The following is a 25,483-nucleotide window of genomic DNA, read 5'->3' as shown; positions in this document are numbered from 1 at the left end:
ATCAAGCCAAAATGGTTTGGTAACCTAAACATGCATATTGCATGAAGATTTTGTGCTTGTGATAACTTAAAAGCAATATGTGTAACGCTAAACAACTAAAATAATCACAAGTAGAACGTAACAAGAAAAAATAATAAGAATTCAGGGATTACTTGATGCCTCGTGCAACTTGGAGAATTTTTGCTAGTATTTTTTGTGGTCCGTTCACCTAACTACCTGAGCCTGTACGGATCTCACCATTTCTAGGCACCAATAATTAAAGCACCTATTTATGGCGTAGACAATAACGTACAATATATTGCATAATTTTGCTTGGAATATTAGGTGAGCTGGTATAATATAATTAGTGTGAGCTCGGATAGCGTCCGCAGCAAGTGTTTGTGTCACAAGTACGGAAAATGTAAAAAAAAAAAAAATCTAGGTCTCATGGGCATTATTCATAATTTAAAAATTATTTTATGACAGTATTTTCAATAATAATTTTTCAATTTTCAGCAATAAGCAGTATCCAAACAGATCCTTAATAATAGATCTTCATCCAGAGAGGAGGTAGTTGAATGTCAATTATCAAAAATAGATACCACGTAAACTTTATATATATATAATAAATGTTTAAATATAAAATGTCTATATATACTATAATTATTGATTTTTATCATTAAGTCAAAATATCAATTGATTTTTTTATAAGCTTTAGGATTCAAACTCAGGTCTCTTATTCAAGAACCAAAAAAGATATACCAAGTCATGTAATTGGAACCCATAAAGTTTACAAACAGACCCTTAATAATGGATCTTCACCAGGAGAGGAGGTAGTTGAATGTCAATTATCAGAAATAGATACCACATAAACTTTATATATATGTATATATATGATAAATGTTTAAATATAAAATGTCTATATATACTATAATAATTGATTTTTATCATTAGGTCAAAATATCAATTGATTTTTTTTATAGGTGTTAGGATTCAAACTTAGGTCTGTTATTCAAGAAACAAAAAAGATTTACTAAGTCATGTAATTGGAACCCATAAAGTTTACGAATTAACAATGTGTCAAATTTATGTGACCCTAATCCTATGAATTTGTAATATTAGTTTATAAGCCATTTGTAATAAATTTGATAATTCATTTTCAATAATGTCTTTAAAATTAGATTCTACTATTCTACACTTTAAAAGTTATTTAATTCTTGTCATGTCATATTATAATTTTAAGTAGATTAACTATTATCAATGGTATAAAATGAGTTAATAAAGCTTAAATATAAAAAAACTTAATTACTAATATCGCATCTTAAAAAACAAAACAACAGCAATTTTATACCAAATATATATAATTAATATATTTAGATATTAAAGGAAATTCCACTTTAATTTATGGTCTTAATTAAACCCCAAAATATATTAAGCCAACCCTAGTTGCGTACATAATTATTCCACACAATGATATGTGACTCACAAGTGACTTTTGCATTTTGTGTGATCAAGTGCATGTCACGTAATCATTTTCTTTATAATATGCATGCCGCCTGGTTATATTGACCCAATAGAGGCCAAGATGATTCAGAATTCTGGTTTTTATAGACCGCCTTGTTAGAATGCTTTTATTTAAAGGGTACGTTTTATAGAAAATTCCTTGAAAAGTGTACGTACGTTTTGTATTATGTAACATGTTAAGTGTAAGGACACGAATTGAGTCTTAAGCCTAAAAGGTAAAAGGATCTAGACCCAAGGAGTCCAATACAATGAATTTGTAGAGAGTGGATTGAAAAAACTAGGCTCTAATGAGTTGAGTCTCAATTATGGATTCAGATGACAATAAAGTAAAAATAGACTGGTTTTATCTAAAGGAAATCATCCTCAGCACAATCTGAGAAGATCAGTTTTTGTATAAATCTTTTAAATTTGATTACAAGCACAGTTCTTTTTACTACAGTCCTTTTCTCTTAATTCTCTGATCCCCTCTCTTTAGGGTCTTCTCTCTGCTTTATACTATCTTTTTTCTTTCATCTCTACCCTCCACATGTAGATTAGATTGCTGGTGTCGATCATTGTCCCATCAGCACCTTCCTGAAGTCTTTGGAGAGTAGCTGTAAGGCTAAAAATTATTGTTCATGTATCACTTCCTTATTAATGTGGCCAGACAGTTAGCTACAGAGTATTCAATGCGGTGGTAGCAGTTTTTTCTTAAATATTATATGGCTTTCTTCTGTCATGTGCTTCCAGGATGCTTGTCCTTATCAACAAAGCCTTCTAGAACGTTGCCTTGGATGGCAAACCACACCTTCAGACCTCGACTTTGCCCAAACAAGGATGCATTCATCCTCGGACCACCTTCTTGGGCTCTTATGACCAAATCTCATCTCTTTATTCACTAACACGAACTCCCATGATAGTGTTTTACCCGTCCTCAAACTAATTAATGTCCTCAGATTGAGCCCTTGGCCCTATATATATATATATATATAGATACATAATACTGGGCCTATCACCCCTACATTAAGGATCATAAAACATTACTGTATATAATATTGTAAGACCAATTAATACTGATAGTGTATGACCACTGGTGCAAAACATACCAAACTAAGAGTGAGATTTTTTTTTTTTTTTTTGAGGGGGAACTAAGAGTGAGATTTGGGAGGCAAGAAAGGGGCAAAAAAATAGATGTCATAGATGGTATTTAGCGCAATTAAATGGAATTCTACCATGCAATTTTACAAGCAAATCTATCTATCTATATATATATATAAGCTAGAATATAACATTTATTATTATTACACTTTTGTTGAGCCACATCATATGTCTATATCATCCACCTATTCCCTCTCTCTCTCTTGATTTTTTATTATTTGTTGCAACTCTACTTTAGGTTGATGAAACATTATGTTTTTTTATAACTCTATTTTAGGTTAATAGAGTTTTGGTGTTGTATTTTTGAGTTCCACAACACAAGTAGTCTATCTCCCTCTTATAACTTTGGTTTGATTTTTGTTTGAGTTAATTATTTTGGAAGTGAGAACTTGAATTTATATCAATACACAATATTGGCTATGCATTTGAATGCGTCTATTGAATATTTGAGTAATATTAAAAATTAATTTTGTTAAGATTTTTTATTATCATGAATCATGATTATCTCCTTTAAAAAATGTTTATCAATTATTTAAGTAATATTAAAAAGTAATTTTGTTATAAGTTTTAATTGGAAAAGTAATTGTAAAAACACAGCATATAAAAGTAATTTTGAATCATTTATTTGAAACTTTAAAGGTTTAGTTGCAGAGAAAGAACTTGGAAAAACACAACACACTACAACATAATTTCAAAGAATATTGACCCGATTATAAAGGAATAATATCAATCAAGCACTACACCAAAAATAATAGAATGATATATTGGTAGAAACAGAAATATGAAAAATAATTTTAAAAATTGTTTAATTTTTAGGGAAAACAAATTATACATTATATCACAATTACAAAATAATTATTTATTTTCATGCATCGCGTGAGTCTGCGACTAGTTTTATGAATTATTGTCAATCCTTATAATCCCAAGCTACTACTACTACAAATGTTAGGCTCTTCTGGAGTGATACTCTAATTATATAATATATTTTAAGTCTGTTTAAAAAACTCTATATACTACTTTCATGTTCGTGTATTCTAGTAAGTATTATTGGTTCCTCAAAAAAAAATATATATATATATATATATATATATATTGTCAACCCTCAATCAAATGATCATCAAAATGTTTATGCATCTAAGGAAAGATACACTACTAGGCCTCAGTATGATTTGAAAACATGAAAACTACTTGCAAGATACAAATGCTTCAAGAGGTCTGAGCCAGATCCAAGAAGATTACAAATACAGAGAATGCAATTTTAGTGTAATTGCATATCATAATTCGTTACATAGCTTTAGTGTCGTTGTGACATTCAACCCTCAATTCTGGATTCAGCTTCCCTTCTTTCGATCTGTTTAACAAAATTGCGGACAATTGTCTTGCCTTCAGTGCTTATAATGCTTTCTGGATGGAACTGAACCCCCTGCAATTTTAAACCAATTTGATTGTTGTAGTTACTAATCCATAAAGAAAGATTGTAGCAGTTACTAAATTGAAGATTAGAATTGCAGTAACAGTAAAAGAAAGATCATTCTATAAAGAAGAATGAGAAAGGAGATGTCAACAAGCCAAACACATACTTAAAATAGTTACTTCTGTTATATTTATTCTTTGGACTCCAGATTGTTTTCTAATCTATCCTGCAGGACCACCACGATTTCACTTTTACAATATGCTACTACAACAAGATTGCTTTATCTGACCCAATGTCGTGTGTGCAGCAGGGTTGGGGTGAAAGTTAGAAAACATTCCATAAGGAACACCTTTGGGTTACAGGTACATCTTGTTTTGTAATTTGATTCAGAAATATCATATGCATAGACAGCCAATTATTTTGAATCTCTTTAATGCGTTTGATGTTAGCACAATCCTTCCCCAAATGTTGAATTCAAAATATTGCATCTAATTTTCAGTAAAGAATCAATCTTATGTGTCCCTAAGCCCTTGTTTTTTCGGATGTAAATACAATTCACACACCTGTAAAGTGTTTTTGGAAGTTTGAAAGGAGAGTAGAGTATTGGTTATGAGGGAAAAGTGGATAAGAGGGGAGGGGAATGGTTATCCCTTCCCCTTGTTTGGATGTTTTACAAATTAAGTAGAGGGAGGGGAGGAGGGGTATAGATATCCCTCCCCTTTGTTTTGAATGTTTAAAAATTAAAATGGAAAGGAAAGGAAATAAAAAGACATCATATAAATTGGCAAGTATACCTCTATCATTCAATTTAAAGAAATAAATATAAATTGACATCATAAGTGCAAGATTGACAATTTTTCGAAATATAAGTGGAACCCCTTCCCTTCCCTCTGCCTCCCCCTAACCCTCCAAATTCCCCCACTTTTGGAGGAGTTAAAAATGAGGGGTTTGAAAGCATATCTTACCCCTCCAAATCCCCTCAAACCTCTTCACCTTTCCTTTTAAAAAAAAACATATAAATAAGGTTAATTAAACCTCCCACCCCCTCCCCTCTACTCCCTTCTCCTCCTTTATCCAAACAAGCCAGTAAAGATTGGACCTGGGACTGTCACCTTTCATCACTTTATGAAGAGATGAACTACCATTGTTCCATAGGCCAGAGGCAAGTTAAAACCACAAATATCTCTCCATGTTTAAATAGGAGCCCAAGGGTGAAAAGAAAAAAAAAACCCTTTTTTATAAGTAGAAAAGAAATCCATTATGACCTCCATTTGTACCTTGGTGGCTGTATCTTTTAGCAAACTCATAAGAAAGAGAATATGCTGGTTTGGTTAAGGGATTCTCAAATAGTGTAGGGCTCCAATCTTGAAATTTTATTTTTTGTTTTGGAGTAGTTAGTTTCAAAGGTCAACGCAGGAAAGAGTTTTTTTTTTTTTCTTTTTTTGGGGGGTGGGGTTGGGGGGGGGGGGGGGGACAATCCTAGGGAAGAGTTCACTATTTGGAAGAGAACAACATGTCAAGTAGCAAGCAACAATCACCAAAACTTAGTGCAAGGCCAGTTACCAATTTGGGTCTTCTGGTAGGTGCTTCATAGGTTTTACTTCATATATACAGTTACACTCTTTCCTAACCCAATCTTTGCTTGAAAAAGGTTATGTTTGTTGGATGAGAAAAATCCATGCATTTTAGTACCCTATAGGAATCCACATGAAGTGTGTTCAAGTGACAGAAAACTTCTTGGATGGCTAGAGAAAAACTAACCTTTTGGAATCCTAAGACAAAGGATCTGGGCATTATGCCAATTAAGAGGCAAAGAAACTAATTAAGAACCCCTTTTGGTCCAGTGTTTAGTGTCCATAGAAGTTATTTGAGCCTTACTAGCTTTTTGTTTGAATCTTATTATTAATAGGATTTTATATGTAGGGATATTTTTTTTCTTCGAAGGATTAGAATTAGTTGTCATTAGGGTTTCCTACTTTATAGCAGGTTTGTAATTTGGAATGAAGATCTACAGTTTTTTCTTCACTCATCTTGTGGTATTGAGCACTTTATTCCTTCTTTATCTCCTTCTCTCATCTGTTTCACTTGTCTTAAATTCCCTTCACCCCTTGATCCTAATACATATTTCTAAACCCTAAAAGCCCTATATTGTTCCAAACCGTGAGTCACTAATTCACAATTTAATTCAACCTTTGGACTAAAGGTTGTTCCATCTTAAAATTCCAGCAACCTTTTTCCTTCAGTTCTTTCAACTTTGACTCACAAAACCCTTCCATAAGCCCACATAATCATATTACAACATGTTTTCAAGTAAGAGAGCCCATAAATTCAACAGCACCCTCCATCAATATACTAACCCGTAGACAATCCTACATTCATCTACATTGGTGCAGCCAGGATCCTGTTTGAGGAAGAGAGGGAGGTGGGTATTGGGATATATATTGGCTAACAAAGGTGTCCAAAGCTCTTCAAGAGCTTGACTATTTCCCCGGGTGAGTGTACCCCCCCCCCCCCCAATATTCTCACACACACTAGGTAATTATAGGGAGGAATCCCTTGGGAGTGTCCCCAAGATGCTGGCTAAAAGTATTGAACCCAAGACCTCGTGGAACTCTAGTATCAAAAAAAAAAAAAGACCTCATGGAACTCATAAGGTTTTAGGAATCACTAGGCCAACCCTTTGGGAATGGGATATTAATACACAAAGGAAGCACTTCCAATTTTACACATTGGAATGGTGTTTGGCAACCCAAAAAGCTGGTTTAGTTTAATTTTGAATCAATCTTTAAAATCAAATCAACATTGAACTAGTTTGAGTTTTTATGCAAATGTCTAAACTCAGTCTTTAATTAGTTTGACACTATGTTTGGCTTATCTAAACTAAATTTATTGAAACACAAACAAGATATCTAAAAAGAGTGTGTGAAACTAAAGACATAATTGAAATTTAATTTTAATGTCTTGAAGATGTTTGTTGATTAAAAAATAAAGATAAGTTTGCTTTGATATAAAAAAGAGATGTGAAAGGAAAGAAAATGCACTATTGTTTTGTTTTTTTTTTTTTTTTTTTTTTTTTTTTTTTTTTTGGGTGTGGGGGAGAGTTTCTTTCACATTTTAGCTTTGGTGAATACTAGCTAGAAAAGGAGAGGATTTTTTTTTTTTTTTATGAGTGAAGAATTAGAAATTTTGGGGGGAAAATATGAAATTCAGAAAGTAGGTTTTTGTGTGATATATTTACTCAAATTTTGAGTAAATGATTAAAAAGACGTGTATAGCAAATTTGAGAAATAGTTTTAATATTGAGAAGTTTGGGGGCTGTTTGATACCAATGTTTAAACAATAGTTTTCAGTATTTAAACAATAATAACACTTCTGATATGTATATTTATAACACTCAAACACATATTTTCACAAAACTGAACAACGATATTAGAAATCTCCAACCAAACGGGCCCTTGATGTGTGGTGTAATATATTTGGTTTTACACCCATGCAACTATTAGTTGCACAAATAATATGACATCCTAATTTATCCCTTGGATGTCTCCTTTAGAAACACCACGAGGTGCCAACTAGATAAACTATAAGGCTCTTGACACTAATTTATCCTTTTTAGTGTTCTAAAATGAATTATCGCTTTTTTTTTTTTTTTATATACTTGTAAAAGTGGGTCTAATGTAATAAACAACTAATAAATGCTTGGGCGTTGGGAGGGGGGGGGGGGGGGGGGGGGCAATTAATTTTCATCCTTGGGTTGGGGAGGAGGAGGGGGTGGGGAACTAGGGATAATATGTCAACATATGAGTTATCATTATTTGGTGGTATCAGGAGGTGCATCTGCAAATAAAATAAAATAAAATAAAATAATACTTATTTAACACAAGTACCAAATGAGTTGTAACCAGATGACTTATTAGGTACCCATCAAACCAAATTTCCTTTTGCCTGGAGTTAGAGATCGAACTCCAAGAACTTCTTCAAGTCCTTGCAAGTTAAGTTGTTGTAAAGTTAGGATCAAGGGATTCAAGACGTTGCAAAAGAAGTCTGTGAGGATGCCATAGGGAACGCGTTTTCCATTTTGATTGGTGAAGGGAAAGAGAAAAACAAATTATGAAGCCATAAAATTTGAAATTAATTATAAAATAAAAAAACCAAAAAAAAAAAACATTTTTGTTTTGTTGTTAAATATTTTACTGAAAATATTTTCAACATTTTATCATATTTTTATAAAAATATTTTACAAAACACACATAGTGGCTCTCCCTTCCATCTAGTGGCCGTCACTTGGTCGTCAGTCTAGTTAACAAAGCCTATGGTCTAGCCGCTGAACCAGCAACTTCAACTAGACCATTGACTCTAGTAGCTAGTCGCCATTTTTATGATTTGTGCTTGAAAAATTTTACAAATCACATCAAACACTTAAAAAAAATTTCAAATGTAGCAAAGAAATAAATGGAGCGTAACTACAATTTAGGTGAAGATTTGGATAATCTAATATATCCCGATGGTACTGCTTTGTTAATATTATGATTTTGATTTGATCTGATGAATGTTGATTCTTTCTTGATTCTGATTTGTCCAACAATGATAGTAATTTTAGCTTGTAACTTTTTGGCAAAAATACAATTTACACTCGTTAACTTTGCCCAAAAATTATTTAGGTACTTTAAGTTTGAAGTTGGTTATTTTAGTCTAGTAACTTTGCCCAAAAATCATTTTAGACATTTGAATTTGAATGTAGTCCTTTTAATCTGGTAACTTCCAAAAATCATTTTAGTTATCTAAGGATCAGTAATTTTGCCCAAAATATCACTCAAAATGACCAATTTAAGAAAGTAAAATGATTTTTGAGTGAAGTTACCAAATAAAGATTACTAAAATTATTTTGGGCTAAAGCATCTAGACCAAAATTACCAAAATGACTAACTTAAAACTTAAAACTTAATAGGTGTAAATTGTATTTCTGCCTAACTTTTTTAATAATAATAAAATAAAATAAAAACTCTAGATAAATCATCATAGTATTTTCCAACATTGTAAGAATAATAACTAAAATATGATTGGTCCTTGTACATGTCAAACTTCGGTGTAGGTTTAAGTAGAATTTTATTATATTTTATTGGTTTGATAGAATTTCAACTTATGAGGTCTGCTCTATGATAATTATTTTGCATCATTAGTCTAGATCTCTTATTCACATATGATAGATTTTATCAGTTAAACTAACTATAACCTACTTAATTTCTAATATATAGTAATTGTTTTTAGTTTTTTTTTAGGCATAAGTATCGACCATTAACCCAAGGACAAGGGGGCATGCTAAGATCAACTCCAAGCTAGTAGACCACATAGTCTCAACCAACTACCAAATCAATTTCACCATATTTTCAACTATCTTAATGCCTCATTGTTGACAAGCTCACGTTACTAAGCTCGACAGTAATTGTCTTTAGTTAAAGTATGAGCTTTTTGGACACATTTAAATGCATTACTTTTTTCTTTTTTCTTCTTTTGTCTATATGGAAATAATTTCATTTTGGTCATTTTTTAGGCTTAAGGTATTTTGTTCATTTTAAATAATTTAGGGATATTTTGATCAATTTAAAAGTTTTAAGTTATTTTTGTTATTTTAGAAGTTTTAGATATATTTTGGTGATATATATATATAAATGGACAAGTGGGTGGGTTGAGTTGAGTTTTACATTAAATTAAATAATTGGTTTAGATATCAAGAGTCTTGTAACTCAACTCATTGGCATATCCTGATCATGTCCATGACATCCAAAGTTCAAATCTCTCATCTTTCATTGTAACTATGAATTATCAAAAAATAATTAGTTTGGATATAGGTCATAATTATTTTATAAATGATTAATAAATTGGTGAATGATTTTTTTTTTTTGAGTAAACAGTAATACTTATTAAAATACACACGAAAAATAGTAATACTAGTGTTTTAAACTGGGTTTATAATATATTACATAACCATAGTACAACTACAAAAAGGGTAGCACATGAAATCCCATAGTAATTTATAGCCCACACATTTGCCATCCTTAAGTGCAAGCAAAAGAGTCCATATACATTACTTGTGCTAAATTGTATATAATAGTTGCAATGTTACCTTACATGGATAAGTTATTATTATTATTATTATTATTTAATTCAATAGTTGTGGGGGACTTAAACCTTGGATGGCTCCGTAAGAAACAACAAAATAGATCAATTGAGCTATAAAAAGCACTAGGCTAGAAAAAGTATTTCCCATTTGTGAAAATGGGGGAAAATCCAATGTTTTGTGTGGTATTTATTTCGACAGATATTTCACAATTTGTGATTGTGATAACTAATGTATTCAAGATTGCAGCTTGAGTATATTATGTGACAGTATGTTCATGTTGGTTATTAATATTTCATTTTGCAAACTTCGTGACTCAGGCAGCATATTCTTCTGACAGTGTAACTCAAATCCCCAATGAAGTCGCCAGAAATGTCCAAGCCTTTTCTTCATGTTGGCACATGTTGTGTTTAATTGGCTTTGCTTTCGGACCTGGGTTCAAGATAGGGCTCATCTTTGCTACTTTCATTGACATGTATTGTGGTGAAGGCTAGCTTTACCTTAAGGGCTACACACAAAAACATGAGCTGAATAGAAGGGGTAGACAAAACTACACATGTACAACAACCAAAGGTGACCGACCATAAAATATGACAAAAAGAGGGAAATATTTTTTTTGGAGAGAGAGAGAGAGAGAGATAGGAAGATTATGCACATGTGATCAAGGGCCTAAAGAAACTTTTTTTTTTTTTTTTTTTTTGGCTGAATAAGGGCCTAAAGAAACTTATTTTGGCTTTTGTTGTATTTGACATAAAAACGTTATGTTGAGTAAGATCATAGTAAATGGAGTGATTCTAGGTTGGTGAGCTTGTATGCTCTAAAATTGCCAAGGTTTGTGTCTAAAATTCCTAAGGGTTGATCTTTTTATGGAGATGTGATTTTGGTTTGGTTAAGTGTCAATTTAGCCATTTAGGTAACCAGGCCTGTTAGGGACTTTTTTTTTTTTTTTTTTGAGGAAATATGAGAGGCAATTTGGTTGGCTTTCTTGACGATTTTTAGCCTTTTTATAATCCAAATAATGTTATACTAGCCTCATCACACGTATTTCAAGCATGCAATAAGGTTTTTTTTTAGTGGTCCTATTTTGTAGTAAAAAAAAAAAAACTATGTTTTTAGTTTATACGTATAATTTTTATTTTAAGAATCTAATTTATAAGTGGATAAAAAAATTTGAAAATTAACAGAAAAGTGGCCCTATTTTTTAGGCAATGTTTTATTAAGAGTTAGAGTTGTATTTTTACTGGATTGTCCTTTAATTTTGTCCCTACTTAAACATAGGAATTTAGGGGCATTTTATAACAAAAAAAAGGGATTCCAAACAGGGAAAGCCCTTTAAATAGTAGCATAGATAAACATAACAAAAATAAAAATAATGTTATAAATATAACCAAAAAAAAAATCAAAATTTATCATAAATTATGGTTAGAATTTTTTTTTAATTAATTTATCAATTTTATATATACTTTAATATTTTATTGATATCATTTTTACTTTACACTAATAACAACATACAAGGTATGTTGGGGACATATTTTTATGTAATTGGCATATCCTTTGACAAAACGCACTTTACTTGTATTTGGGTAAATCTAAGTAGGTTCAAGATGATCATTACAAGTGGTTAAATTGAAGCCATGAAGACTACTCAAGAACTGTTCAAGAAAAGTGCAATCTGCAAGTCTTGATACTTGCTCGATAGAAGCTTGATCTGTTGAGATTTATTAAAGCTCGACAGATGCCTCGATCGATCGAGCTTACGGGTTTTCAGATTATAGCCAGAAACCTTTTATTCTGAAAGACTATTTGTTTATGAGTTTGTATAATCCTTATAGGACTAGGAAAGCCCAAGGTTTGTGTAAACCTATTTAGAATAGGAGAGCCCATTAAAATCCTATTTAAAAGAAGGTGGAAAAAGAAAAACCTAACCCTAGAGAGCGTCATAAGTTTTTCTTTTTGAAACCCTAGCCTCCTCCTACAGAAGAAAGAGTTCTTACTGCATTTCTTGTACGCCTCTGGGTTTTATAACCAAGCAAAGTCTCTTGCACCAACATTGAAGATCTTATTGGTGTTTCTATGTGAAGCTGCTGCAAATCGACTACAGCAATCAAAGGGTTGTTGTGGAGTTAGTCATGTACTTGAATTCGTGCAAAGGAGTAAGCCGCGTACTGGGATCCGTGCATCAATTGGTTAGTCACATACTTGAGAGTCGTGCATCGAAAAGGGAAATTGTCACTATAGAACAAGTCCAATTGATTAGGGTAAGGGTTCAACTGTAGGTTGGTAAGGTACTTGGGATTCCTTTACTTGTAACTGCTTGTTGTGATAATAGTGGAGTTTCGGAAGTGGTGACCTGAAAATCACCCGCTGGAGTTTTTGCCGTTAGGTTTTCCTCATTCAGAAATAAATCACCGTGTCTTTTATTTTCTGCTGCATATTTAGTTATTTGGTGATTTGTTTGTGCTACCACGCGCTTTGCATGTTAATTTGATTAATTAATAAACTTGGTTAATTGATAAATTAATTCATCACAAGGGGTCAATTCATTTTTGGCCTATCAAGGTACAACACCGAAATCTTTGTAACTCAATTAGCACTTTCTAATATTTTCATCAATGACATCAAAGGTTCAAATTACCTTGTAACTATCCAATTGTAAAAAAAATAGTAATAACATATAACAATAACACTATGAAAAAAATTAATGAAATTTTTGATAATTCAAGATTTATTACAATCCCAACTCCCACACTCCAACGAGGTCTAAGTAAGCCTCCATAGTCAATGCCATCATAAGAGCATTAGTATTAGTGGAGGCAAATAGGTAAAATGCTATATTTAGCAACTAAATATAACAAAACGGAATAAAAGGCTAATGCATCAGTCGAGCAAAAGCCATATTTTTTTGCTGTTGAGCTATAGTGCATAGATACACAGTAGCTAAGATGGTAAAAAAGAAAATATTTTATTAAAAATATTATTCTATTGTGTTGTTGGTGGTGGTTGTGGTTTTTGTTTATTGTAATGGATATCTATACTACTATTTAAGAGGCTTCCTCTGTTTGGGATGTTCTTTTTTTTGTTCAAAAATGTCCCTACACTTCTATGTTTAAGTAGAGACAAAACTAAAGGACAATCCGGTAAAAATACAACTCTAACTCTCACTAAAATTGCCTAAAAAATAGGGCCACTTTCCTATTGATTTTCTTTTTGAGTAAACAGTAATATTTATTAGAACACACCTCTTGTTAATTTTCAAATTGATTTATCCACTTATAAATTAAATTTTCAAAATAAAAATTATAAATAAAAACACAGGTTTAAAAAAAAAAAAAAAGGCCTTATCGTACGCGCGAAGCACATGTGATGAGGCTAGTATTATTTTATTGTGTTAAATGCTAAAATAAATTAACTAACAAGGAGTGTTTTGTAAAGTAAAATGGTAAAATAGATAAAATAGGAGGGAATTTGCAGGCTAGCATGCATTTGGGAGACAATAGCGTTAGTTAGCATGCGTTAGAAACAATTTAGTAAAGTAGCATCTCAAGCTTTATTGGCTTGAGTTTAATATGAAACTCGAGTCTCAAAGACTTGAGTTCCACTTGTTGATCTGGAGTTTTTTGCCACGTAGATCTCGAGTCTTATAAACTAAAGTTTGTAAAAAGTAAACCCAAGTCTATAGGACTCGATTTCTATAGTGGAAGTGTGGAATAGATCCAATTAGATCCAGAATAGAGGAACAGAGAACAGAGGACCAAATCAGATCTAGATCAGAGGAACAGATCCAGAAGGAAAAAGAAGAAGAAGAGAGGAAGATGAAAAGAGGACTAGATCAGGCAAGAAGAAGAAGAATCAGATTTGGAAGGAAGAAGAAAAGAATTGAGGAAGAAAAAGAAAGCGATCTATTCGTGGAATGTGGAGAATGAGAACCCAAGTTTTAAATACTCGATTTCTATGTGAATTTTTTTCCACATCAGACTGTCATCGCATGCAATTCGAGTTTTAAAAACTTGAGTTCAACCTCTAAACTCGAGTTTTAGAGCCTGGAAATGTTAGTTTGTTACATTGTTTTGTAAATAAGACAACTAATTAAAATATTTTAAAAATAAATTAAATAATGTTAAATGCGAAAAAAATTCGATAAAATAGCGTGCCAAATTGGTAAAAAGTAAAAACATAAAAGAGCAAAGTTGTTCTGGTCAAATCCAACCGCCAGAGACACGGCCTCCCGACCCCGACTATAAAACTACAAATTTACACCTTGCCCCAAGCTAGTCGTCATTTTGAACCCCCAAAACTCAAACCCCTCTTTTGCTTAAAAAAAAAAAAAAACACTGAAACCTCTGTTCTCTCTAAACGCTCTGCTAGGGTTTCACTTCCACACTCTCTATCTCATCACTTCCATACCCAAATTCAACAGTTAGGGTTTCGAATTGGAATCCCAGAGCCATGGATGATGGCCAGGAATACGACCAGCAGATGAACTACGAAGAAGACGAGGACGAAGAAATCGGTCAGGAGGATGCCTGGGCTGTCATCTCCGCTTACTTCGAAGAGAAAGGTCTGGTTCGCCAGCAACTCGACTCCTTCGACGAGTTCATCCAGAACACCATGCAGGAAATCGTCGATGAATCCGCTGACATCGAGATCCGCCCCGAGTCTCAGCACAACCCGGGCCACCAGTCGGACTTCGCTGAGGTCCGTCCGTTTGTTTTCTAATCGGAATTTTCTTTCCATTTTTCTCTGGAAACAAACAAACAAACAACAAAAGGAGTTTTAGGGTTTCTGAGTGAAATTTGATCTTTTCCTGAGACTAATTTTTCTGTGGAAGCGAACCGGAGTGGTAAGGGTTTGTTGTTAGGCAACGGAGAGCTTAGAATTTTGGTTAGAATTCAAGTTTAACCTCATCGTTTCGTTCACACTAGGGGTTTTTGCCTCCATACGGGATAGCCTTGGAACTTGTAAAGGCTGATAATTCAAATTAGAATTAAAGATTGACGTGCAAAATAATTGGTCATGAGTGAGTCTCTTATGGACAAATACAGATTCTTAGAAACTTTTTTGAAGGAATGAATGAACCATATTTTTTAAATCTTAAGAAATGAATGAACCATATTTTATCATTCAAGAAACCATATGTAGCATTTAAAAGTCCTGGTGAAAGCATCATCTATTGTGATAATTATGTTGTGTGAAAATGTGGTTTTTGCCTTGGGATCATGCCTATCCTTGAACGGTTGAGGTCAGCTTTACTATTCACACACAGCAACAAGGTCATGGGGTTGCTACCATGCCTTTTCTGGTTCACCACTAGTTTTTTGCAAATATCCCTAGGCTCTTGTTTTTTACGAATGAAAATCGCACTTAGAAAAAATTTATGGAGTAAGGCTACACATTACTTGGTATTTAAATTGAAGCTTGGGTTAAATCATCAAGCTTCCTAGTTTAGGTTTTAGGAAAATACATATTTCTATATTCGCCACTACAATTTATTTCTTGAGTAATCTAAGGGGAAGTACTTTTTGGAGTGCATATATTTTATCTGTTTACATCTGTGGAGGTTAGTTTGTGAAATTTGAGAGAATTTTGAAGCCTGTTTTATTGGCCATAGGGAACTGTGTCCTTATACTAAACCTATATTTTCTGTTATATAACCTTGAATAGAAATTTTTTGTTGGAACAAATGGAGCCTAGGTTAAAATTGCATAGTGTCTTTAGATAGTTTGTTTCTAGGGTTTGCGTAATGTTATCCTGAGTGAGTGATAGTTGAGGAAATTTTAAATTTTGTAACACTATGTTTGGCAATGCCGTTGCTGTGGTGTAGTGGTTATCACGTTAGTCTTACACACTAAGGTCCCCAGTTCGATCCTGGGCAGCAACAATTTATCTAATATATATATATATATATATATATATAAATTATGTTTGGCTGGTGAAAAAATATGGGAATTGGAACAATAGTTTAAATTTTAAATCTTAATATGGTTATTTTTGGTGCAATTATGTTGATTTTATGTTTTATGTTGTTTTGGACTTCAAAGAATGGATGAATTGTTACAATAGTATTAGATATGGTTCAGTGGAGGGTTTTTGTTTTGTTGGGCTTGAATGATGAGATACTTAAAGAGTCAATTTTAATTTCTTCTCGTTCCCCTCATCTTCAACCAATGAAATGAGTTTTGAGTAAAAAACGAAGAATTATTTGTGGCTTTATTCCTGGTTTTTATGCTGCTTTTGTTTATTTTTCCTGTGCAGACTATCTACAAGATTAGCTTTGGTCAGATATACTTGAGTAAGCCTATGATGACTGAGTCTGATGGGGAAACTGCGACCTTGTTTCCAAAGGCTGCAAGGTTGAGAAATCTAACATATTCAGCCCCATTGTACGTGGATGTCTCAAAAAGAGTTATAAAGAAAGGGCATGATGGTGAGGAAGTAACTGAGACTCAGGATTTCACCAAAGTTTTTATTGGGAAGGTACGTTATTTGAACTCTTTATTGGATGAATGGTTGAATCAACTCTGCAAATTGACCACCCTGTGTTGTTGTGTATTTTTATGTGTCAATAGGTTCCAATAATGCTCCGGTCAAGTTATTGCACATTGTTCCAGAATTCAGAAAAAGATTTAACTGAGCTTGGGGAGTGTCCATATGATCAAGGTGGGTATTTTATTATAAACGGGAGTGAAAAGGTTTTAATCGCTCAGGAGAAGATGAGCACCAACCATGTCTATGTGTTCAAGAAGAGACAGCCCAACAAGTATGCCTTTGTGGCAGAAGTTCGGTCTATGGCAGAATCTCAAAACAGACCACCTAGTACCATGTTTGTGCGGATGCTCTCTCGAACTAGTGCCAAAGGGGTAATGGGATTATAAATGGCATTTGGGATTGCTTTTTCCTGGAAAGTTGGACTATTCAGTTTATCTTTTTCCTCTACTGAGTTCGTTTATAGTATTGATGTGTGTTCTTTCATGTGTATCCATGTCTACTGATACAGGGCTCTTCAGGGCAGTACATTCGTGCCACACTTCCATATATTCGAACTGAGATTCCCATTATTATTGTATTTCGGGCTTTGGGTTTTGTTGCTGACAAAGACATACTAGAGCATATATGTTATGACTTCTCTGATACTCAAATGATGGAGTTGCTTCGTCCCTCCCTGGAAGAAGCATTTGTGATTCAAAACCAACAGGTACTTTATTGCCATAAAGTTCCTTCATCGTATTCCCCCCAACACACACACACACACATACAAAAAGAATTTTTTAACTTTTTTTTTATTATTTTTTTTTATGTTATATATGATTGACTGTTAATTGGAGTGAGACATTGTTTCATGTGGTTTTACCTTAATTTTTGTGAGGGAGAGCATAGGTCCTTACTTTGTGGTAGTATAGGTCCCTCTTCAGTTTTTGGTAGTTGTGCAATAAACAAACAATTCAGCTTTTCCAATGTGAGCAACTTATATTTTTAACATTCCACTAAAGTGATTTTTCAACAATTTGCCAATGACCTTTGGTTCAAATGGAATTTCTGGAGTTTCCAACGGAGACGTCTAGGGTTCAATTCCTCCTCCCCCACTTACAATGTGTCCCAAAAAAAACAATAATTTTTAGAATGGTTTATCTGGTTGATTTTTTTTTTTTTTGGGGGGGTGGGGGACTTTTCAGAGTTTGTTAATGCTGCATGCATGTTACTTAGTTTCTACCAATGGACATGATGCTCAGCTTTTTTTTAGTTCTGAAGTCTGCTGTTGAGCTTTAGTTAAATGGTCATGTTGTTCTCTCATTTGCTGCAGGTTGCACTAGATTATATTGGAAAACGAGGAGCAACTGTTGGTGTGACTAGGGAAAAGAGGATCAAGTATGTATTATCTTGATAAATTTACTTGGCCATTGGGATGCTTTGAGTAAAGTTTTAGCATCATATTCTGTGCATCCTCCTCACAGGTATGCCAAAGAAATTCTTCAAAAGGAAATGCTTCCTCATGTTGGTGTCGGAGAATTTTGTGAGACGAAGAAAGCTTACTATTTTGGGTAAACTTTGGTCTCTGTTAGATGTGCATTTGAATCATGGTGGTGATATGTGTGCTTAACATTTGCTGCTTCTACCAGATATATTATTCACCGGCTTCTTCTGTGTGCACTTGGTCGGAGGGCAGAAGATGACAGGGATCACTATGGCAACAAGAGGCTGGACCTTGCTGGTCCCTTACTTGGAGGCTTATTTAGAATGGTTAGTTTTGTGTGGAAAATTTGGAGGTTATTGGAATTTGAGCGATACACATTATTGAATTTATATATATTTTATTTTTCATGAATGCAGCTATTCAGAAAATTAACTAGGGACGTGAGAGGTTATGTGCAGAAGGTTCCTTACATAAACCCTGATATTATTTAGTTAAGTTACTATACTCTTTGTGGGGCTTGTACCTATGTGTTTCAAATGCATGGCACAGTGTGTAGATAATGGAAAAGATGTTAACCTCCAATTCGCCATCAAAGCAAAGACCATCACCAGTGGTCTCAAATACTCACTTGCCACTGGAAACTGGGGGCAAGCAAATGCTGCTGGTACAAGAGCTGGAGTTTCACAGGTTTAAGTCTAATTATTTTTATACTCAAAAAAAAAAAAAAATGCTTTGCTCTCTCACTTTCTGCTAATTTGCAGCTTAAAAATGCAAGTTTTCTATTGTAAATGACTATTTGGCTTTCATTTGTTCTTTGTATTTACAGGTGTTGAATCGCTTGACATATGCCTCCACCTTATCACATCTGAGAAGACTAAATTCTCCCATAGGACGTGAAGGTAAACCTAAGTTTGTATGATTTAGCTGATTCTGTCTTTTGAATTCTTGACCTTGCAGAGATTGGTCATTGATGCAGTATGGCAATAATGTCAACTGCCATATAAATTATTCCTAGAACCACTGCGCTACTATTTTGCCTGTTTGCTATTTTCTTCTTTATTTTCCTTTAATCTATGTATAATTTACCAGGGAAATTGGCCAAACCCCGGCAGTTGCATAATTCACAATGGGGAATGATGTGTCCAGCTGAAACACCTGAAGGACAAGTGAGTATCTTTTGTTGGATTTCTGTGTACTTTACTACAGAAAAGTTGAAACTTGTCTAATTTTCTCCCTGTGGTACCTATGGCTGTTATTTCTCTGTTACACAAGGCATGTGGACTGGTAAAGAATCTTGCACTGATGGTGTATATAACCGTTGGATCAGCAGCATATCCTATTTTGGAATTTTTGGAAGAATGGGGTACAGAAAATTTTGAGGTGTGTACTTTTGGTTCTGTGTGAGTGGGTGATGATTTTCTATTTACTTTTCCAGTTGACATTTTAAGTTCATTGCAGGAAATTTCTCCTGCGGTTATTCCGCAAGCTACCAAAATTTTTGTCAACGGTTGCTGGGTTGGTATTCATCGGGATCCTGATATGTTGGTGAAAACATTAAGACGGCTGAGGCGAAGGGTCGGTATATCCATAAATAATGTTCTGTCATTAAATCATTCCTGCTTGAGTGAAAACTGGTCGGTGCCTTTGATGCACTGTACATTTTCCTTGACCTTTCTTTCTTCACCTATAGATAAGCTCCCTTTCTTAGGACTTGTCTCTTCAGTTTGACTTGTGTGCACTGGTGCCTTTTCCTTGCCAATGTTGTGCAGTGATATTTGTGTCCATGTCTTACTAAAGCATTCTAGTATTGATGCAAAACAATATGCAAACAAGAGTAGACCTGATCTCATTAGCAGTTTTCAACAATAAAATCAAAATTTAGAACTTAAAATCCAATTGTAGACTTGTGAATGATTTTTACTGAAGTTATATCAATACCTTTGTCAGTAGTTATAACCACTTTCTTTATACCTTTGGTTTTTGGTAAATGTGTTTTTTTTTTCCTTGTTCTTTCCTTCCTGTTTTTCTTGATTATTGTTATTTTGGTTCTTGATTTCTGCCCCCGCAGTACATCCCCAATGTACTCAGGTTGGCTATTTTTTATTAATAATATTTTCATTAATTATCAAAAAAAAATTTGCATACAACCCTTTTTTTGTTGATAAATTTTAACTTTTAAACGAAGAAGCTTAAACAAGGAAACTGGGTGAACTCATGAGATGGGCTGCCCACGGAAGAGCATGACGACATTGCTTTATACCATTAGGTCATTTTGCAGATTTATGCTGCTTAAAGACGTCATAGTATAATTTTTATTTGATTCATATAACATCTGATTGATTAATACACCCATAATTCTTAATCAGCTATGAATATGTATGATTGTATGCTGAGAAGAAGGTTATGCATATGAATGCTATGCCATGCATGGAATCCTGAGAAGTCCTTACACATGCAGGTTGATGTTAATACTGAAGTTGGGGTTGTTAGAGATATCCGCTTGAAAGAACTGCGGATATATACTGATTATGGCCGTTGCAGTCGTCCACTATTCATTGTGGAGAAGCAAAGGCTTCTCATAAAGAAGAAGGATATCCATGCATTGCAGCAGAGGGTGAGCCAATTAAAATTTTCATATGCCTTTCTTTCAACTAAATGTATTTTTTAGCATTAACATGAATGTAATTATTCTATTTTTCAGGAAAACCCTGAGGATGGTGGTTGGCATGATCTTGTTGCAAAGGGATTCATAGAGTATATTGACACAGAAGAAGAAGAGACCACAATGATTTCCATGACCATACCTGTAAGATAATTTTTGTTAGGAGAAACCAATCTTTATGTAATGTGTCCCTATCTTGTAAAGAGACATGAAGAACTCATAAATATATAACTGCAAAAAACTTGTACCAGGAACTTATACAAGCGAGACTCTCTGAGGATGCTTATTCTGGTACTTACACCCATTGTGAAATTCACCCTTCATTGATTTTGGGTGTTTGTGCTTCAATTATACCATTTCCAGATCATAATCAGGTACATTTCTTATGGTGGTGTGGAGTATGTGGACTTTATTTGATCGTGATATATTTTCTATTTCTTCTTACTAATCTGTTGCTGGTGCAGTCCCCACGTAATACGTATCAATCAGCTATGGGTAAGCAAGCCATGGGTATTTACGTCACCAACTACCAATTTCGAATGGTATGCTTTGGTTCTCAATCTTTGTTATTATTGATTTTTCAAACTTTTTATGGTGTACCTTGGATCACTGTGGGTTCATATTCTCTTTACACAGGATACATTAGCTTATGTTCTATATTATCCTCAAAAGCCACTTGTAACCACACGAGCCATGGAGCATCTCCACTTCAGGCAGCTTCCTGCTGGCATTGTAAATATCTAACTTTGTATAGCAAGATGTGTTTTTTACTCACTTTGGTAATGTTTCGTATGACAATTTCTGCCCATAATTCTGCTTCAGAATGCCATTGTTGCTATTGCCTGCTATTCTGGTTATAACCAGGAAGATTCTGTCATTATGAACCAGTCATCTATAGACCGCGGATTCTTTCGGTCACTATTTTTCCGTTCATATCGGTAAGCATATATTGCTGACACCTTTTTGAATGTATAGTCTATTTTGTGCTTGTTTATTATTTTCCTTGGGGTAGCGCATTTTTAATTCCCTTCCCTTTTACAGGGATGAGGAGAAGAAGATGGGAACTCTTGTCAAAGAAGATTTTGGGCGCCCAGACCGTTCTAATACCATGGTGAAATTGAGTTTGAGATAGTCTTATGTCTTTTGCTGCTCAATTGAATGTTTGGCATTTAACTTGGTTTGTGTTTTACAGGGTATGCGGCATGGCTCTTATGATAAATTGGATGATGATGGTCTTGCCCCTCCTGTAAGTATATGCTAGCTTGTGTTGTTACCATGTTTCCTGCTAGTGCATAAGTTTTTATTTTGTTCTCTGAAAGTAACCTACTATTGTTTATTAGGGAACAAGAGTTTCAGGTGAGGATGTGATCATTGGAAAGACAACTCCTCTTTCTCAGGACGAAGCTCAGGGACAAGCTTCACGTTATTCACGCCGTGATCATAGCATAAGCCTGCGCCACAGTGAAACTGGAATCGTGGATCAAGTAAACTTTATTGGATTTTAACATCACTGCTGTCTTTAGAATTGAGTTTCTGTTGTGTTTGTCCATTTAGTTGATTGATCAAGATATTTTTTGAAATACTTAAAATTGTGTGTCACACAGGTTGCCTTTGTAATTTAAATGTGAACCTTTTATGGAATTTGACTGATGTTTGCCCAACCATTTATTTATATTTCTTGGTAGGTTCTATTGACAACAAATGCAGATGGGCTAAGGTTTGTAAAAGTAAGGGTGAGATCTGTTCGAATACCTCAAATAGGGGATAAATTTAGCAGTCGGCATGGGCAAAAAGGAACAGTGGGCATGACATATACTCAAGAAGACATGCCATGGACCATGGAAGGGATCACCCCTGATATCATTGTTAATCCGCATGCCATTCCTTCACGAATGACAATTGGTCAACTGATTGAGTGTATCATGGGCAAGGTTGCAGCTCACATGGGAAAGGAAGGAGATGCTACTCCTTTCACAGATGTGACTGTAAGTTTATTCTCTCTTTAGAACTGTACATTCTTAAAAATTGTCATGGAAGTAGATGTTACTTCTTTTACAGATTTTGAATGATGTTATGGAAATTTGGTTATAAGTAATTGTCGTCTCTTTAGTTTTTAAAGTATCATTTTTAAAATTTTTGGAATTGGGTTATGAAGTACTTTGTTTAGTATTACAGTGATTAGTGTTTTTTGGAATTTGAAAATTTTCATTTTCTCTTCTTGTATTCATTGTAGGTGGACAATATCAGCAAAGCTCTTCACAAATGTGGTTATCAAATGCGTGGCTTTGAGACCATGTATAATGGTCACACAGGCCGACGTCTACCTGCTATGATATTCCTTGGCCCCACTTACTACCAAAGACTGAAGCACATGGTTGATGACAAGATCCATTCACGTGGGCGTGGGCCTGTGCAGATACTGACAAGGCAACCGGCTGAGGGGCGGTCCCGTGATGGAGGTCTTCGGTTTGGAGAAATGGAACGAGATTGCATGATTGCCCATGGTGCTGCTCACTTTCTCAAAGAGAGGTTGTTTGACCAAAGTGATGCATATCGGGTCCACGTTTGTGAACGATGTGGGTTGATAGCTATTGCAAATTTGAAGAAGAATTCTTTTGAGTGTAGAGGTTGCAAGAACAAAACTGACATTGTTCAGGTAAATATTTTCATCAACTGAGAGAAGGGGAGGGGGGGGTGTTTGTGGGGAGAGTTAAAATTCTTGCTATCACACACACCACAATTACATGAAACACACTGATCTCATTGTGTTCAAAAGATAATGTTTTTCCTTGCATATGCAGGTTCACATTCCTTACGCTTGTAAGCTGCTCTTCCAAGAGCTTATGGCCATGGCTATAGCACCAAGAATGCTCACAAAGGAAGTCAAACCAATCAAAGACAATAAGAAAAAAGGAGCCTGATATATCATGTCAAGCAAAAGTTATTGGATTTATTTTTCTTTTGCAGTTTTGCAGGTAATTTGTGAAATATTTGTTGGTATAGAGAAGTTGAAGTTTTGGGACCAAAGGTGCAGCAAATCATTTCTTCATTCTCAGTGAGCGAGAGACTCTGTCCAGAAGAGATGCTGCTGCCTTGTTACATTTAAAATCATTATAATTTACAACACATCCTGACATAGCCTATCAAGTAGCCAGTTGCCATGCAGCTGGAAGAATCAAAGAGGAATTGAGCCCTTAAGTGAACAAATCTGCCATCTGGGAGAACTGCTTTTCCTCTCTGCTGCTTTCATCTTGGATCCTCCATATCCTCATTGTAAGAACATTGTTGCGTATGCATCAATGTCCGGTGTTTGTTGGGATCAGCTGCATTACTTTTTTAATTTTCACTCTTTGCCTTCCACTGTAGGAGAGAGATTTTTGTAATGTGATGGTAATTAATTGGTTTTTTCCTTCTCCATTGTGAGAGAGAGAGAGAAAGATAGGATATTGTATCAAAAAGTATTTATTCGTGAAACTATTGTAGCAGCTACTGGATTCCCTGTGCTATACATGTTTTAAGATTTAACCTTTGTAATATAGCATATAATTGAGAGTGGTGCAAAGTTGGGGCTTTTAACTTATCCATGCCATCATCTTTGTACTGTTGCTGGACTTGATGAACTCGTTTTCTTAGGTTGCTTTGCAGAAAAAGTTTCACCAGTAACCGGCCTTGGAGTTTTGAGAACTGACCCAGTTACTATTCCCTACCATCCTCAACAAAAATGTTCTAGATTTTCCAGAGTTTTTGCCCTGTGGAAATGCTCTTTAATGGAACTCTAGCTCGGCTGGATTGAGATCAGGTGCAATATGGTAGTGCACTTGATGCAATTATTATGAATGGTTGAGATTGATAATTGCAAAAAACAACTTTCAATTTCAACCATTGCTTAAAAAGAGTTAATTAAAGTAACAAGGGAAAGTTAAAAAAGTGATAAGTGAGAAAAATTTGTGAGAGAGAGTAGGTAAATTGCATCCGGTGCAATACCTTAGGTATTGCGTTGGATCCTAATCCACCTTGGCTGGTCATAACCAAGAAACCATGGGTTTAGTAGGAATGACGCTAGTGAGATCAATCTAAGATAAGGAACTTGGTGTTGCAAGTGCTCCACTCCATTGAACTTTTAGTTGTTTGAATATGTCTTCTTTTTTTTTTTTTTTTTTTTTTTTTTTTTTTTTTTTTTTTTTTTTTTTTTACAAGATAGAAATTTTACTTTAGTCTAATCTAAAGTATATATGTGTGTGAAACTCCTTCCTAAAAACTTGAACTTCGACATTTGCCCCTCACACCCCAAAAACATTTATACTTGCAGAGTAATCATTGCATTAAGGGTGTGCGGTGGTGAATATGTCAATAAATTGTTAATATGTTTTCTAGTAATAAATGCCCAAGTTTCCTTCAAAATTTAATTCCAATATAAGCCTCATGCCTTCGTGCCTCATTTATAAAACCAAATAGTTTTCTTCACATTCAATAAAATCTCCAATTTCTAAGGATCTAGAATACGGCCCCTTTATGGGGCTCGGACATGGATATGAATGTATGAGATCGTAAGAATTATAAGTCTTTGCAATTCTGAATGAGAAGGCCACATTTAGCATGCTATTAGTCGGCTAACTTGACTTTATCTTATTGTATATTGGTGGTGATTTTTGTTTTTAATTTTTAATTTATTTTTTTATCCTACCTAAAAATTCCAACCCACTACTTGAATGGAAATTTGGAATTAAATGGGTAACTGAC

The 25,483-nt window shown here is 34.3% G+C and overlaps 1 protein-coding gene and 1 non-coding gene across 2 annotated transcripts; both read left to right on the top strand.

Annotated features, from left to right (window-relative positions):
• Positions 1-14,432: 14,432 nt before the first annotated feature.
• On the top strand, positions 14,433-24,319 carry LOC115988768 (DNA-directed RNA polymerase II subunit RPB2). Its single transcript, XM_031112385.1, has 25 exons — positions 14,433-14,867; positions 16,425-16,646; positions 16,739-17,029; positions 17,167-17,364; positions 17,971-18,035; positions 18,122-18,208; positions 18,287-18,407; positions 18,498-18,542; positions 18,631-18,768; positions 18,908-18,980; positions 19,171-19,247; positions 19,354-19,461; positions 19,540-19,656; positions 20,540-20,695; positions 20,783-20,887; positions 20,995-21,117; positions 21,208-21,285; positions 21,380-21,475; positions 21,566-21,681; positions 21,785-21,854; positions 21,936-21,989; positions 22,084-22,227; positions 22,429-22,728; positions 22,977-23,399; positions 23,545-24,319. Exons 1-25 carry the CDS (start codon positions 14,619-14,621, stop codon positions 23,662-23,664), a joined length of 3,576 nt encoding a protein of 1,191 aa, XP_030968245.1. The 5' UTR covers positions 14,433-14,618; the 3' UTR covers positions 23,665-24,319.
• Positions 15,979-16,050, top strand: TRNAV-UAC. The gene has a single exon. It is a non-coding gene; the product is annotated as a tRNA-Val (tRNA).
• Positions 24,320-25,483: the final 1,164 nt, after the last annotated feature.

Source organism: Quercus lobata, chromosome 5, assembly GCF_001633185.2.
Source record: "Quercus lobata isolate SW786 chromosome 5, ValleyOak3.0 Primary Assembly, whole genome shotgun sequence".
Lineage (NCBI taxonomy): Eukaryota > Viridiplantae > Streptophyta > Magnoliopsida > Fagales > Fagaceae > Quercus > Quercus lobata.
The sequence above is the reverse complement of the archived record's forward strand: the minus strand, read 5'-3'. Positions and strand labels throughout refer to the sequence as shown.